Source organism: Macrobrachium rosenbergii, chromosome 49 (genome assembly GCF_040412425.1).
Source record: "Macrobrachium rosenbergii isolate ZJJX-2024 chromosome 49, ASM4041242v1, whole genome shotgun sequence".
Classification (NCBI taxonomy): Eukaryota; Metazoa; Arthropoda; class Malacostraca; order Decapoda; family Palaemonidae; genus Macrobrachium; species Macrobrachium rosenbergii.
In genome coordinates this window covers 13,384,115-13,401,614 of record NC_089789.1, presented here as the reverse complement: position 1 = coordinate 13,401,614, position 17,500 = coordinate 13,384,115, and the positions used below count along the sequence as shown (strand labels likewise).

At 35.0% G+C, this 17,500-nt stretch overlaps 1 protein-coding gene across 1 annotated transcript in view; it reads right to left on the bottom strand.

Annotated features, from left to right (window-relative positions):
* Nucleotides 1-17,500, bottom strand: part of LOC136832099 (hemocyte protein-glutamine gamma-glutamyltransferase-like) — a 29,803-nt gene that overhangs the window by 1,611 nt on the left and 10,692 nt on the right. Inside the window, exons 3-16 of the mRNA XM_067092751.1 lie at nucleotides 14,782-14,988; nucleotides 13,993-14,123; nucleotides 11,785-11,926; nucleotides 10,842-10,906; nucleotides 9,965-10,126; nucleotides 9,461-9,635; nucleotides 8,934-9,048; nucleotides 8,212-8,363; nucleotides 7,359-7,527; nucleotides 6,180-6,326; nucleotides 5,321-5,444; nucleotides 4,305-4,428; nucleotides 3,214-3,374; nucleotides 1,201-1,337 (exon numbers count right to left, since the gene is read on the bottom strand). Of these exons, the coding sequence (XP_066948852.1) occupies nucleotides 1,201-1,337; nucleotides 3,214-3,374; nucleotides 4,305-4,428; nucleotides 5,321-5,444; nucleotides 6,180-6,326; nucleotides 7,359-7,527; nucleotides 8,212-8,363; nucleotides 8,934-9,048; nucleotides 9,461-9,635; nucleotides 9,965-10,126; nucleotides 10,842-10,906; nucleotides 11,785-11,926; nucleotides 13,993-14,123; nucleotides 14,782-14,988 (2,011 nt within the window). The remainder of the gene's footprint in view (nucleotides 1-1,200; nucleotides 1,338-3,213; nucleotides 3,375-4,304; nucleotides 4,429-5,320; nucleotides 5,445-6,179; nucleotides 6,327-7,358; nucleotides 7,528-8,211; nucleotides 8,364-8,933; nucleotides 9,049-9,460; nucleotides 9,636-9,964; nucleotides 10,127-10,841; nucleotides 10,907-11,784; nucleotides 11,927-13,992; nucleotides 14,124-14,781; nucleotides 14,989-17,500) is intronic.

Here is a 17,500-nt window from a genome sequence, read left to right as displayed (position 1 = left end):
ATTTACAAGTCTTTTAGTCTTAAATATGTATTTACAAGTCTTCAGTTTTAAATGTGTATTTACAATTCTTCAATCTTAAATGTGTATTTACAAGTCTTCAATCCGAAATGTGTATTTAAAAGCCATCAATCTTAAATTTGTATTTACAAGTCTTCAGTCTTAAATGGGTATTTATAAGTCTTTAGTCTTGAATGTGTATTTACAAGTCTTCAATCTTAAATGTGTATTTAAAATTCATCAACCTTAAATGTGTATATACAAGTCTTCAATCTTAAATGTGTATCTAAAAGTCATCAATCTTAAATTTGTATTTTACAAGTCTTCAGTCTCAAAAGTGTCTTTACAAGTCTTCAGTCTTAAATGAGCACAGTATTTACAAGTCTCCAATCTTAAATGTGTATTTACAAGTCTTCAGTCTTAATTGTGTATTTACAAGTCTCCAATCTTAAATGTGTATTTACATGTCTTTTAGTCTTAAATGTGTATTTACAAGTCTTCAGTCTTGAATGTGTATTTAAAAGTCATCAGTCTTAAAAGTGTATTTACAAGTCTTCAATCTTAAATGTGTATTTAAAAGTCATCAATCTTAAATATGAATTTTACAAGTCTTCAGTTTCAAATATGTTTTTACAGGTCTTCAGTCTTAAATGAGTATTTACAAGTCTCCAATCTTAAATGTGTATTTACAAATCTTCAGTTTTAATTGTGTATTTACAAGTCTCCAATCTTAAATGTGTATTTACAAGTCTTTTAGTCTTAAATGTGCATTTACAAGTCTTCAGTTTCAAATGTGTATTTACAATTCTTCAATCTTAAACGTGTATTTACAAGTCTCCAGTCTTAAATGCATATTTACAAGCCTTCAATCTTAAATGTGTATTACAAACCTTCAGTCTTAAATGTGTATTCCAGATCGAGAAAAATATATTTAAGGAAACTTGTGATTAAAAATGGCCCTCTTAAACCCCCTACTAAATGCAGTGTGATTTATGTAAGTCTTTTTCGTGATTATGATTCCTAGCCATGACTGAAAAGGTACAAATATTTTACGCCAAATATATTCTTCAAGTACAGGACAAAACATCTGTAGTATTGTATCCTTTAACTAAACGCAATAAACACTTGCACATTAATCCGTCACAGACCACGAACACCTGTAAATTAAGCATCTCTAGGCTTCCCAAAGGCGTTCTTACATACCTGAGGGGGATAGTCTTAGGCCTGACGAGTCCAGGAGCGTCTACCACGAGGGAGCACTTCGTCAGGGAGTTGGACAAAGGGTTCGAGAAGGAGAATCTAACCCCCAGGGGCTGGTCCACCACTGCCTCCGTCGTCAGCTGCGAAAGTTAAGTTAAGTATACCTTAGTTTTACCAGACCACTGAGCTGATTAACAGCTATCCTAGGGCTGGCCCGAAGGATTAGACTTATTTTACGTGGCTAAGGATCAACTGGTTACCTAGCAACGGGACCTACAGCTTATTGTAGAATCCGAACCACATTATAGCGAGAAATGAATTTCTATCACCAGAAATAAATTCCTCTAACTCTTCATCAGCCGGCTGGGGGAATTGAACTCCGGCCCATCGAGTGACAGTCTGAAGCTCAATCGACTCAGCCAACAAAGGGCTTAGAAAAAAAGGAATTTAAACCAGAGGCGAATTACTTATTTGCACTGGTTTGTTTTCCCGGTAATATTTCACTTATCATTGCGATTGCTTTGTTATTATTTGTTAGTTATTGTAATTACCCATAAACACCCATGAAAAACAAATATATGAATACACTTTGTGTTCTTGGTAATATTTCACTTTTTATTGCGATTGCTTTGTTACTATTTGTTAGTTGTCGTAATTACCCATAAACACTCATACAAAATAAGTATATGAATACACTTTGTATTCTTGGTAATATTTCACTTGTTATTGTAATTGCTTTGAAATTATTTATCTGTTGTGGTAATTACACATAAACAATCAGAAAAAACAGGTGTATGATCAAACAATCTGTTTGTTACAGTAAAAAATATGTCAACTTTAAGATTTTCTTGACATGAAATAGTTTGTATTCTTGGCAATATTTCATTCATTATTGTGATAACTCCGTTATTTTTTGTCTGTTGTGGTAATTGACCCATAAACAATCATAAAAAAACAAGTATATGATTACACAGTTTGTTTAGATTGTTAAGTATTTTTAATGTGAAGGCTTAAAAATTCAGAAGAATCTTCTGACATCTTTCTGTATTATTATAAATGCTTTGTTATTACTTGTCTGTTAGGCTAATTACCCTTAAACACTGATAATAAAAGCAAGCATATTAATAGTTTGTTTGGTATAGTAAAACATGTAAGTTGTAAGATTTTCTTGAATGAAATAGTTTGTATTCTTGGCAATATTTCATTTATATCGTGACTTCTTTGTTACTATTTGACAGCTGTGGTAATCAGATAATTCTGGTAATTTTTTTTATTTTGTTAAATATTTTACTTACTTCAGCGTTAAGTTCGCGAAAAATTGCTACAATTATGATGTCACATGAGAGTTAGCATTGATTTTCCTCATTCCTGGTATCAGGAAAAAGTTAAGCAGTTATCCTGAAATGGCTTTTGACATCAGGGAATGATATGACCTTGTTTCATTCAGATTAATTTGGAAAAGTTTTTGCTCGACTTAATTTAATTCAAGTCAAGTTGTTATACCGAAGTGACTTTTGACGCCAAGGAGAAGCTTAATTTGTTTCATTTAAATTAATTTTATCACAGGCACATTGTCTTGAAACCTGTCTTTCGTCTGACACAACAAAAGAGTTTGGTACTTTGTTTCATTCAATTCAATTTCAACACAGACACACTTTCTTGAGACCTCTCTTTCTTCTGACGCGAGCAAACACAGCTTTTCCTTGATATCAGGAATGAGAAAATTCAGTGCTAACTCGTTTATCAAAACCTAATTACAATCAATTTTCGCGAAATCAAGATTAAAGTAGGCATAATATTTAGCAAAATCATCAAAATTATCAGAATTACCTTCAAATCCGAAAGGTGGTAATAAATTCCTATAAATTTCTAAGCCCTGACGTCAAGAAAATCTTAAGTTAATACATTTTGCTATATAAAACATACAGTGGATTCATATATTTGTGGATTCATAACAGCAGGAATTTTTAAGGAAACGATGATTAAACGAGCTGTTTATAATGCCGTGTGACTGACCTCAATGATCATGTCAGGTTTGATGACCTGGAACTTGTCTTCACCGACCCAAGAGAAAGATGTCTCCTTCACGTTGCAAATGGCCACCAGTTTGATCATGGCGTGCTCTACCAGCAGAGGGAAATAGTCTTTGTATTTCACTGGGAGCGACAGTGTCTTTGCTGTGGTTGGGAAGAAGTAAACAAGTAAAGATGGAGGTCTTTGTAAAGAGTGTTCTTAGGGTTCATTGATACATATATGTCAAAAGGTATGATACAGATGGTATGGTTGAGGATTTGCGGTCCTCTCATTTTGATGCAAGGTATAGAGAATGGTAGTATACACACACACACACACACACACACACACACACACATATATATATATATATATATATATATATATATATATATATTCATATATATGTAATGTATATATATGGATATATACATATATATATATATATATATATATATATATATATATATATATATATATATATATATATATATATATATATATATATATATATATATGTATGTATATATATAAATATATATATATATATATATATAGAGAGAGAGAGAGAGAGAGAGAGAGAGAGAGAGAGAGAGAGAGAGAGAGCATATATATATATCAGTAGCCAAAAGAGATGATATTAAGGCCAAACTTTTTGCATCAGTCAACAGGGACCCAGACTGAGTTAGAGAGAGAGAGAGAGAGAGAGAAAGTTAAGTATACCTTAGATTTACCAGACCACTGAGCTGATTAACAGTTCTCCTAGGGCTGGCCCGAAGGATTAGACTTATTTTACGTGGCTAAGAACCAACTGGTTACTTAGCAACGGGACCTACAGCTTATTGTGGAATCCGAACCACATTATAGCGAGAAATGAATTTCTATCACCAGAAATAAATTCCTCTAACTCTTCATCAGCCGGCCGCGGGAATTGAACTCCGGCCCATCGAGAGACAGTCTGAAGCTCAACCGAGTCGGCCAACAAAGGGCTATAGAGAGAGAGAGAGAGAGAGAGAGAACTTTCAAAACAAGCTACAAAAACAAACACAACAAATAGGCAAACAAACAAACGAGAATTCTATAATGACACTCACTTTCATTTGGCTTCAGTACAAATTCCCCTTCGGCTCTCGTGATGGGATAAGCCTTGGCTCCCGTGTAATAAGTACTGCTTGCAGTCAGCAGTGATGTCACTGTCCTGTTGGCATCGCCGACATTCTGTGGTATGGAGAGAGAGAGAGAGAGAGAGTTGATTAGTTAGGTGTTTATGATGACTGATACACTAATATATATATATATATATATATATATATATATATATATATATATATATATATATATATATATATATATATACGTAGATTTATATGTATAATATGTATAAATATGTGTAACTGAATCATGAAAATATGGAACATGATGAATATACAAATAAAGACAAAATCCAAGAAGGAAAGAGAATCAATGGAGTGCTGCCAAGTAAAGGACGATAGTCGAAAGGCCTTGCAGCACTCCATTGTTTCTCTTTCCTCCGTGAATTTTGTTTATATATATATATATATATATATATATATATATATATATATATATATATATATATATACAATATATATATATATATATATATATATATATATATATATATATATATATATATATATGCACAGTATATACATACATATATATATATATATATATATATATATATATATATATATATATATATATATATATATATGACACAGTATATACATACATATATATATATATATAAATTTATATATATGCACAGTATATACATACATATGACACCGGACAATTTTCTGGATCTCCTCGAAGAAGCATTTTTAACTTTACTGCCGTAACCAGCATGAAAAGCTAAGAAAACTGTAACTGACAATGACTGTAACTACAATTTATTATAACTATAACTATAATTTATCATAACTATAACTATAATTTATTATAACTATAACTATAATTTATCATAACTATAACTATATTTTATTATAACTATAACTATAATTTATCATAACTATAACTATAATTTATTATAACTATATCTATGAGTTCCACTCTGCAGCTACACTCAAGCGGGGGAAAAAAGCACCTTCATTGTCACAGTGATGGAGAAATCTTCCCCGATTGGAACCCTTTCGACGTCTTTGATGTTGAATTCGACGTCCTCGATCGCCTCCGACGGGAGCCGGAAGGCGTGTCGAGCAGCGCGACTCCTGAAGAAACAAATAAATAAACAAATAAGTAAGTAAATAAATATATAAGTAAACAAATAAATTCATAAATAAATAGAGACACTATGAAAACCAACGTCAGTCAAGAAAGACAGCTCTAGGATTCAGAGACGTTAGTTATTTGAGGCACAGAAATGTTTTATGCACGTCGATCTTAAGAAAAAGCAAAGCAACAAAATACTTTAGGCAGGTCGATCCTAAAACAAACACTGGAAGAAGAAGAAGAAGAAGAAGAAGAAGAAGAAGAAGAAGAAGAAGAAGAAGAAGAAGAAGAAGAAGAAGAAGCAAAAAATCCACAGAAATGACAAGGAATGTTTTATACACGTCGATCATAAGGAAAACCAAAACAACAAAATACTTAGGCAGGTCGATTCTAAAACAAACACTGGAAGAAGAAGAAGAAGAAGAAGAAGAAGAAGAAGAAGAAGAAGAAGAAGAAGAAGAAGAAGAAGAAAATATACAGACATGACGAGAATTTCATGCACGTCGACCCTAAGAAAATATCAAAACAACAAAATACTTTAGGCAGGTCGATCCTATGGCAAACACTGGAAGAAGAAGAAGAAGAAGAAGAAGAAGAAGAAGAAGAAGAATCTACAGAAATGATATGAAAATATTTTTGGCACGTCAACCCTAAGAAAACCCCAAAAGCAACAAAATATTTTAGGCAGGTAGACCCTAACATAAACAAAGCAAGTTCGAAAAAAAAAAACTCACCGTCTGGCAGCAGTGTACAGCGTGAGCCTCTCTGCACGACTCCCTTCGTTTGGCTTGTACTCCTGCGTGATATCCTCTCTGTCATTCTTGTTGAATCCTCCGCTTTCGACGTCTCCGATGGCCTTCGTTAGCACTTGCTTGCCAACGCTGCAGTGTAGAAAAGGTTAGTGCCTCAGAATCTGGTTATTAAATAATTCTGTAGCTAAATTCTATGGTTATTGCATAATTCTGTAGCTAAATTCTATGGTAATCACATAATTCTATAGCTTACGAAAGATTATGATCTGAATCTGGTTATTAAATCATTCTGTAGAAAATTCTATGGTTATGACATAGTTATATAGCTAAACTCTATGGTAATGCCAAAATTCTGTCGCTAAATTCTGTGGTTATCATATAATTCTGTAGCTAAATTGTGTGGTTATCACCTAATTCCTAGGCTAAGTTCTATGATTATTACGTAATTCTGTAGCTAAATTCTATGGTTATGACATAATTCTGTGGCTAAACTCTATGGTTATTACATAATTCTGTAGCTTAATTCTATGGTTATTGCATTATTTTGTAGCTAAGGAAAGAATAGTCCCTCAGAATTTAGTACTTCTGTAGCTAAATTCTATGGTTATTACATAATTCTGTAGCTAAATTCTATGGTTATGGCAAAATTCTGTAGCTAAATTCTAGCTAAGGGAACTTCACTCTTACTAGAGCAGCCATAATGATAAATTTGAAACCCTTCTAAAACCCACCCAACTGAAGAATCATAACAAGAAGCACAAGTCTTGGTTCAAATACCCACAGAAATAGAAGAAAACTTCTTTCTCCCCAAAAGCATCAGTGACCTTGGTACTTGTGACGCCAGGTTACCCTACAATTCAACGAACTAATCATTCTTCCTACTGCAGAAAACACGAATGTCTAGTTTGCAAGTTTCCCGAGACCTAAATAAGAGAACTTTCACCCCACAAAAGAAAATATAAAGTCTTGGCGTTTAAGACTCCTTCTAAAAAGCATCAGTGACCACAATACTTGTGACGCTAGGTTACCTTACAATTCAACGAACTAATCATTCTTGATACTAGAGAAAATAAGAAGCCTATTTTGAAAGTTTCCAGAGACATAATTAAAAGAAATTTTACCCCACAAAAGGGAATAGAAGTCTTGGCGTTCGAGACTCACTGGAATTGGTTGGAGCTGAGTTTCTTGAAGCCGTCTGGAGCCCCATCGTCGACCTGCCAGTGGACGACATCGGCGTTGACTTCAGCCAAGACGAATGGGACGTCATACTTGAAGTGCATCTGGCCCTGGCGAATAGCTTCGTGCGATGCAGGTCCGCACTGGTACACACCTGTATGGAATGGGATTATTTATTGAGTAAATGTGCCTCGCTGTCGAGGTTCTCAGTTCCAGGGGTCCATTATCAGGAAAAAGTAAAGCTAGAATTCACATAACCTGGAGCATTCAGAAAGCCCAAGAGATATTTAAGTTGTTTTTATATTAGAAAACAAACTTCAGAGAGGATTACGTGATATGTTGAATGTTAACTGATTAGTTCAATCTCTATAACATATATTTGTAGGGGTCTCATAACCTCCCACTTCAGTATGCTGGAATGGAGCAATTCTGTAGGGGGAAGTGATAGGTACTGCAATCTCCCCTCAAAAGAATTTCAAGTATGTAGGTGAGAATATTGTAGACAATTGTAGCAAGAACCAAAGTGGCTGATTAAAGACATATTCTGTAGAATTCAGTAATCAGTGTCTAAGTCGTTTAGTAACTATGATTGGGAAAAGGTATACTTCTTAATCAGATAGTAATTTAGACTTAAAATTCACTATTCTCTTCTACAGGTATGCTGATATCAAAGTGACCAGTAATCCCATTCGCAGTGTGAAACTAGATTAAATGTTACAGTGAGATATCCCGACACATTCTGGAAAGTATTGTTTAAGAACTGAGTTCCAGAGGTGGTAGGTTGAGGCTACTCGAAATTTCCAGCATTTTATCAATAAATGAATCTTCCATATCTTACCATCACTAGTTTCCTGGGGAGTAGCATCAATGACTTGCCAGCCTCCATAACCATCTGGAAGATCTGGACGAGCCATCCAGACATCATTCCAGACATGGAAATTCCAGATTGAGTCACGTTCTCCTTCTGGATTTGGACCAGTGAAGTTGTAACTGGGGAAAAAATAATTATAAATGATGCAGTAGAAAATACCATGCATTTAGTGAATGGCATCAAATCTATAATTGTCATTTTCTACACAATATATTGCTCGGAAGTTGTTGCTTAAACCAAGGGACTTTAGTTTCTTAGGATTCTCTCATGAAACAGGAAGTTCTTAAGTCTGATTCTCCTGTAATATTACATCAACAGAAGAATCCTGACAACGAGTTCATGATATGCAAGATATTCAGTTTCCTTTGATGACTGGAGAGGTTGGACAGGAAGACTGAAGAAAGCAAGAATGGAAGAAAAGTAAAAGGCTAAAATGTGGGTGCAGATATGGGCTGATGGGACACTGCAAACACCTTTTAGTAATGCATACAGTGCACCACGTGAGGTGCACTGACAGCGATACCCACCTACAGGGTTCTTCAGCTGGCCTCATAAGGTTGTTCATTGCTACCTGAAATTTGTCAGTTACTTTCAACTCGCATTAAGGTCTGTGACGTCTAGACAGGACAAAGAAGAATAATGAAGATAGTTACAATATCTAAATGATGGTGACAAGGTTCAGTACTTACCGGTACTCCTCACCATCTTTATCAAAGTACTCGTCGATGGTGAGAGATCCATTGGTGTCATGGGCTGAGTTGAGGTTGGTGACCACTCGGGCTGGTAGTCCAATAGCTCTGCAAACTGAGATAAAGAATGGTCTTTTAACCCATATCATTCAGAAGACTGATGAATCATATGATTTTGAATATCACAGTAGGAACCAGTGTGTTTCTCTGTAACCCTAAATTGACTCATTTATAAAGAAAGACTTGGTACAACAGAGTGTCTCTTTGTGACCAGTAACTGGCTTATAATTGCAGAAAGACCTGGTACAACCAGTGTCTCTTTGACCCTAAACTGACATATAAATGCAGAAAGGTTTGATACGACAGAGTTTGCTAAGATTTAGGTAGTATACAGTGGTGTTTAGAGTCACATAGGAAAAATATTATCTGAAACGTCGGATCTCAGTAGCTATGAAAATATCTTTAACAAAAAACTCTTGTTAGAATTTAAAAGAAACAGAAAGACATCAAGCACTTTGCATTCTTACCAGTGTTAACAACCGCAGCGAACACCCAGCACTGTCCGTACCGAACTGGCTTCTGCGTACTGACGTATTGCTCCAAAATGGCAATGGAGCCTGTCCACTTGGTGGGTGGAGAGCCGTCTTCATAGTTTCCGTCCCACCTGCCCATGATGACTCCGTTGTCGTCATTGCTGTTTACCTGCAAAAATAAATAAATAAATAAATAAATAGATAAATAGATGAAGTAAACATGCTTTCCACTGAGAGATTCGAAGTCAATTGCTATATATGTCATCTCTGATTTCAATGTTTGATTAACGCGAGTTGTAATATCTTACATGTAACTTGATTCTCAACCTTAAAAATTATTACTGGATGTTCCCACTGACTGCTAGTTAACTTGACCTTAAAAGTAACATTACCCTGCTCATCCTGATGAATGATAAGCCCACTAAAATTAATCGATGAATTACGGGCAAATATTATCATCACCGAAAAAATTCAAACTCAAACGGAATTTTCACTTACAATCCTGGAAATGGCTCTGGCAACGCGGATGGGATCACCTCTGTTTTCTGGGGAGACCTTAGCTTTCTCCATGAGAAGTATACAAGCTGGGAGTACAGCGTCATCGAACTGACCAAATACCCAGTGTCTTCCACGGGCCGTTGGGTAGCTCCCGATCCATACCTTAAAGTAAATTGAAAGAGTGGTATTGATATATAACTGGTACATACCATTGGTTGTTCTGGTAACGTTCAGTATTACTTCTTGGATGAACTTGCACAAATCAGTCAGAAGACTATTAGAATTAAGCTTGTACCCAGCAACTTCTCAGCCATTATTTTTACCTGTTGATTCATTAATTTTCTAAATACTGATATCTTCTTTCTGTATTTTCCATTACCTTCTGTTACTTCTTTCAAATAAACACCATATTCTTTGGAAGCTTGAATTTCGAGTCAATTGGCCCTGTGGGCTTGTTCCATTTGAACAGGGTTCACTTCTGAATAATAATAATAATAATAATAATAATAATAATAATAATAATAATAATAATAATAATAATAATAATAATAATAATAATAATAATAATAATAATATACTCTTTGACTATAAACAAATTCATAATGTTAGAAATGGAATGTAAAATTTAGGCCAAAGGCCAAGCCATGGTACCTATGTGGTCAGTCAGTGCTGAAATGATAGGAGAGGGTTGAGGGAAGCTAGATGGAGGGAAGAGGATATAAACGCAGACATAGTAAAAGGAATGAAAAGGGATGCAGCTAGGGGTCAAAGGTAGGCTGCAAAGAACCTTGAGTAACACTCTAACAGCAGTAGCTAGCCCCCACCCTACCGGGCAAATTCCTGACGTAACGAAGAGTTAAATAATATTAAGTCTCACCTTTCCAACATCGTTCAAGATATACTCTTCCCGTTTGGGCTCCTCTGCCATGTAGGTGTAGTCACCTGTTGGTATGATATATTAATTGAGATTCAATATTATGAAAATACTTGGAATCTGTTCCAACTATCAACCAGCAGTGAAGGATTATCATAAGGCCAAAATAGTCGTTTTTGAACGTTACTGAAGGTTGAAGAGTGGACTGCATTCAAATCGTACTATTAGAACTCAAATATGAAAATGGATAAAACCTATTCTAGCTATCAATAGTCAGTGAAGGAAAGTCATAATGTCAAAATAGTCGTTTTTAAACATTGGTGAAGTTTGAAGTGGACTGCATTGACATCATACTATTTGTAGATAGTAGAGAATTGATGGATAGAGTAGATCAGGACTATGATTATTTAAAAATTAGTTAAGGCAATATAATCATAATTAATATTTGATTCAAAATTATTATCTTACAGTTATTCTGTAGTTTATATTATGCGACACTGTAGATAGCAAACAAATGATGGATAGCATATATTAGGACTTTAATTACTTAAAAATGAGTAAAAAAAAATATGATTATAACTATTATTTGATTCATAATGATTATTTTGCAGTTATTCTGTAGTTCACAATAGGCTGGAGTCCTGTAAATGGATGATAAATTCACTGATACTTATTATTTATGTATCAATAAAGTTTAATGGTGAATATCTTCTGTCATTTTGCAGAGAATGGTCTCATGATTCAAATGCCAACATGTGGCACATTTTCACAGAAAGTTGAAATGTCAAGGACTTCACCACTTAATGTTTCCTAGGTATACCCTCCTTTTAGCAGTCACCCTGTAGTGAATAGTCCAATGATTCTGATGGCAATATAAGGCACCTTTGCACAGAAGGTTCACATACCAAGGACTTCACGACATAACATTTCCCTCCAAACAACTCACGTTTGTTCCAAGGGTTGAAGAGAATGTAAGTCATCTGCTCCGACCTCATGAGATGCCTGGAAGCCCCGTCTTTGTCTCCTCGATCTGCTAATTCAAAGGCAGTGCTCCACAGCCCTACAGGTGCTTCAGTTGGTATCTGGATCTGACGGAAGGAACAAAGATTGTTGCATGTTCCAGAGAAAGGTGTTTTTCACAGATAAGAGGATGGTAGTCCAATTGAGAGGAGCTTGGGATTACTAGGTAGAACAGGTTTCCTTAGTGTAATTTGCATTCCCCTGAAAAGGTATCGGGATCTGAAGTAGGGAACATAGAGTTTTGAATGTTCTAGAGAAGAGTATCTTTTCCAGATAACATGGTTAAATGTTCTAGAGAAGGGTATGTTTTACAGATAACATGGTGGTTAAATGTTCTAGAGAAGGGTATCTTTTCCAGATAACAGGTTGGTTAAATGTTCTAGAAAAGAGTATGTTTTACAGATAACAGGGTGGTTAAACATTCTAGAGAAGGGAATGTTTTACATACAGTATAACAGGATGGCAGTCAAATAAAGAGAAATTAAGGATTGCTAGGTACAAAAGATTTCTTTAGCGTAAGTTGCATTCATATACTGACAGCATTAAAGTTTCCAGAGAAGGGTTTTTTTTTGTATCGATAATTGGATGATTGTCTAATTGAGAGAAGTTCAGGGCTGCTAGGTACAACGGGTTTCTATGTAAACATTTGCATTCATACATTGATAATATCGATAGACTAAGTTTCATTAAGGCTGTACGGAATGGGATGGAATATAGAATTTAGGCCAAAAGCCAAGATGTGGGACTTATGAGGTTATTCAGGACTGAGAGGGATATTGAGAGTAAAAAGGTTTTAAATGTGCAGCAGGAGGAAAACCTTTTGCAGTTGCACTATGAAACAATTGATAGGAGAGGGTTAAGGAAAGTAAGACAGAAAAAAGAGAATATGACTGGTGGATCAGTATAAAGAAGGAAATGTGTTGCAGCTAGATAGGTTGCAGACGGAACTAACTCCTTACCGCGGTTAGGGCTATAGGAATTTCATTAAAGCTTACAAGATGTTATTTTACCTAAGAGCAGTTCCCAAAGTTCATGGGCAATTGGCAAGCAAATGAAATATTGATTAAGGGAAACAGTCTTAGAAAATGAATCATTTCAAATATGGAATCAAGAATCAATAAGTACTGAAGGCTGCGCGAAAGAAATGAAAAATTAATCTTGAATTCAATTGTTATATAAACTGTTGAGCACAAAAGTAGGCCGGACAGGCAAATGTAAAAGAAACATTTTAAATTTGACAGCTGATACGAACTTGTGAGGAAATTACCTCGATCAGCAAGGGGTAATAGTTACTTTCTAAAGAAAGCGTCTAAAAAGAGAGAAAGGAAGAGCATTTAAGTTTTTATTTTGCAGTGTGATTGGAACGCTTTATTTTAGCATATTTATTAGTGCTCTGAAGTTGCAAAAACATACGTATATGCAAAGGCACAGACATTTCAGACACATACTGACAAACATACCACACACACACAGATATATATATATTTATATATATATATATATATATATATATATATATATATATATATATATATACATATATATATATATATATATATTATATATATATATATATATATATATATATATATATTTATATATATATATATTTATATATATATATATATATATATATATATATTTAATATATGTATATTTATATTTTATATGTATACATGTGTGTCTTGCGTGTATGTATGTATGCGTGTGTGTGTGCGTGTGGTGTGTGTAATGTATATTTAAAGAAATACAAGTCAGAGAACACATGTATACGTGCACACATTCATCTGTCGATCTGATTACGAATACTAGTAATCTAAATCATAAGCACTTAATGATATATTCTTAATAAGTATTTTCTCCTTGCCTTAACTATAAGTCCTGTCTAAGCACAAGAAAAAATTATAAAAAAAAAAAACTGTAATAGGACCTCATAAGTTCTATGTTCTATGAGACATTTCTGCACGACCTCAGGTCAACAACATTTCGACATGAACCACATCCGAGTCCTATCTAAATACAAAAAATTACTTTAAAAGACTGTAATAGGCCTCAGGGGTCCTCTTTAGACATTACTGCATGACCTCAGGTCAACAACATTTCGACAGGAACCACAGACACTGAAATAGCTTACCTCCAGAGTGGCGCTGGTAGGACTCTTCTCGTCAACCCTGACGTCCCAAATCTCGTGGTTCTTGTCAAACATCATCTTCCCGCTGACTGTCATCACTGCCTGGGTCCCATTCTGGGTGTTTGGCCTTGGCCCTGACGGAGAGAGAGAGAGAGAGAGAGGTACTTCAGTCGTCAGACGTTTTCGGTAATGGTATTTAGTCTAAACCTAATTAGGTATGTCTCTAGTTTTGAGTGTATGGGTAGGGAGGGGGGGATTTGTGTTACCGAAGGGATTTTTTCCGGTGTGAACAAGTGAGAGAGAGAGAGAGAGAGAGAGAGAGAGAGAGAGAGAGAGAGAGAGAGAGAGAGAGAGAGAGAGAGATAAGCCTTGCAATAAAGGATGAAGAATAGAGAGAAAGAGTGAGAGAGAAAAAAGGCTTTGCAGTAAAGAATGAAGAGTATAAATTTTAAAAAATATATGAAAATAAATAAATAAAAAAAAAGAAAATAAAAATCAATAATAAATCAAAATAAATAAAAGTAAAAAATAAAAATAAAAGATAGTAAAAAATAAAAATAAATAAATAAAATTAGATAAAACTAAATAATAAATAAATAAAAATGCCTAAAATGTAAATAAAAATGAAAAATAAACAAATAGTACACACACACACACACACACACATATATACATATATATATATATATATATATATATATATATATATATATATATATATATATATATATATATAGAGAGAGAGAGAGAGAGAGAGAGAGAGAGAGAGAGAGAGAGCATTCTCAGACTCACCAAAGGACATGTAGATCTTCAGCTGATGCTGCTTCTTCAGGTCGACGGTCTTGTTGAAAGTGACAGTGATCAGGAAGGTCCCTCCCCTTCGAAGGACTGAGACGTCCTTCCGACGTTCCAGGAGTTCGTACTTCTCGCAATGGTGGTTGGCTGCGTTTTCCTTGGCCTTGAAGTCCACTGAGAGGATCTTGGCTGGCTGGGAAGCGTCTGAAATTTAAGGGAAACTGAGATTCGGATTTGGATTCTCCTCGCCAGGTGGGGAGCCACTGAGACAGGTTAGATTCACGTCAGGTGAAGAGCCATTGAGACAGGGGTCATATGTGAAAATTAGTTAGATTCTCGTCTAGTGAGCCACTGAGGCAGGTGTCATGTGTGGAAATGAGTTAGATTCTCGTCTAGTGAGCCACGGAGGCAGGTGTCATGTGTGGAAATGAGTTAGATTCTCGTCTAGTGACCCACGGAGGCAGGTGTCATGTGTGGAAATGAGTTAGATTCTCGTCTAGTGACCCACGGAGGCAGGTGTCACCTGTGGAAATGAGTTAGATTCTCGTCTAGTGACCCACGGAGGCAGGTGTCATGTGGAAATGAGTTAGATTCTCGTCTAGTGACCCACGGAGGCAGGTGTCATGTGTGGAAATTAGTTAGATTCTCGTCTAGTGACCCACGGAGACAGGTGTCATATGTGAAAATTAGTTAGATTCTCGTCTAGTGAACCACTGAGGTAGGGGTCATGCGTGGAAATGAGTTAGATTCTCGTCTAGTGACCCACGGAGGCAGGTGTTATGTGTGGAAATGAGTTAGATTCTCGTCTAGTGACCCACAGAGGCAGGTGTCATGTGTGAAAATGAGTTAGATTCTCGTCTAGTGACCCACGAAGGCAGGTGTCATGTGTGGAAATTAGTTAGATTCTCGTCTAAGTGAACCACTGAGTCAGGTGTCATGTATGAAAATTAGTTAGATTCTCGTCTAAGTGAGCCACTGAGGCAGGTGTCATACGTGAACGTTAGTTAGTTAGATTCTCGTCTAAGTGAGCCACTGAGACAGGTGTCATGTGTGAAAATTAAATAGTTAAATAAGAACAAATCAGCAGGAATATGAAGATGGGTTGATTTTCTGTAAATCAAGAAAGTGAACTGTGCTTTTCACATGCAAGGGCACATGCAAACCTGACTTAAACCTTGGTGTTTGAAGCCTGTGAACTAGGCTTGTTATGTATATATACAAAGACTTGAAAATCTGAACTAACCTGATCTACTTAACCTAACCTTGAAAATGTCTAAATCTTCTATGATCATAGACTTATAGAATTAACTGATTTTTTTTTAGTGAATACAAGCATTTATTCTTTTCTGGAATGCACCAGGAATACAACATCTATAGGAATAGCTGGAATATCATTAATTTCTATAATACAGATAGAAATATGTTATCTTTTTCAGGATGAAAATATTCTTTGGAATTCATGAATGTCTTTATTCTTTGTTCTTAGTGAAACCAAGAATACTTTGAAACTAGGAAGAATTAGGATATAATTATAAATAGATAAATTTATATATCAAGCGAATAATCTGCAATGACATGTGCAGTCTCAATATATATATATATATATATATATATATATATATATATATATATATATATATATATATATATATATATATGTGTGTGTGTGTGTGTGTGTGTGTCTATACATATGTATATACATACATACATATATATGTATGTGTGTGTATTGGATATGTATCGATCACAAATGTGTGTATATATATATATATATATATATATATATATATATATATATATATATATATATATATATATATATATACTGTATATATATATATATATATGAATATAAGAAGGCCCATAAAACACTATTTAAACGTTGCAACCATATATTTCGGGCACTTGCTTCTGTGCCCCTGTTCACTGGTAGAATATGGACAGATGAAATGTTACAAGGGTATATATACAAAGCATATATGGGTGTGATATTAAGATGGTATGCAGGCGACCGTTTACTAAGAAGGAGGAGAATAACCGATTCCCTAGTAGTTTTTGGCCTCATTAACAACGTGTTTTCTTTCAATGGTTATTTTACAAACAAAAATTTGGCTTTAGCATGGGAAGTCCCCTATCAGCCCTTTTAGCAAACTTGTACATGGAATATTTCGAAACAGAAATTTTGTAGTCTATCGAACCCCGCAATATGATCTGGCTTAGATACGTAGATGATATTTTTACTTTCTGGAACAATAGCTGGGGAGACTTTAATGAATTTTTTAATAGACTAAATTCGCTAGTTCCGACCATAAAATTCAAAACGGAATGGGAAAAGTAAGAAAAATTGCCGTTCCTAGATGTACTGATCATAAGAGAACAGAACAGATATGCCTTCACAGTATGTAGGAAACTCACTTTTGCCGTTTCCTATATTCATTTCTTAAGCTACCACCATGTCTCCGTAAAGATCATGGTAAGGTGCAACCTATTCCTCAGGGGGCTTAGAATATGTTCAAATGGGTACCTAGACAAAGAATTCAACACGATCCACCAACACCTAACGCAAGTGCTCTGCCCACCCCACATTATCGAGAAGGCTATCAACAAAGCAAATAAAATATACTACAACGGTCCCACTCACAACAGACAAATAGACTTTAACAACAAAATAAAGCTTCTGTACGACGAAAACATCCAAAAAGCCACAGAACAACTC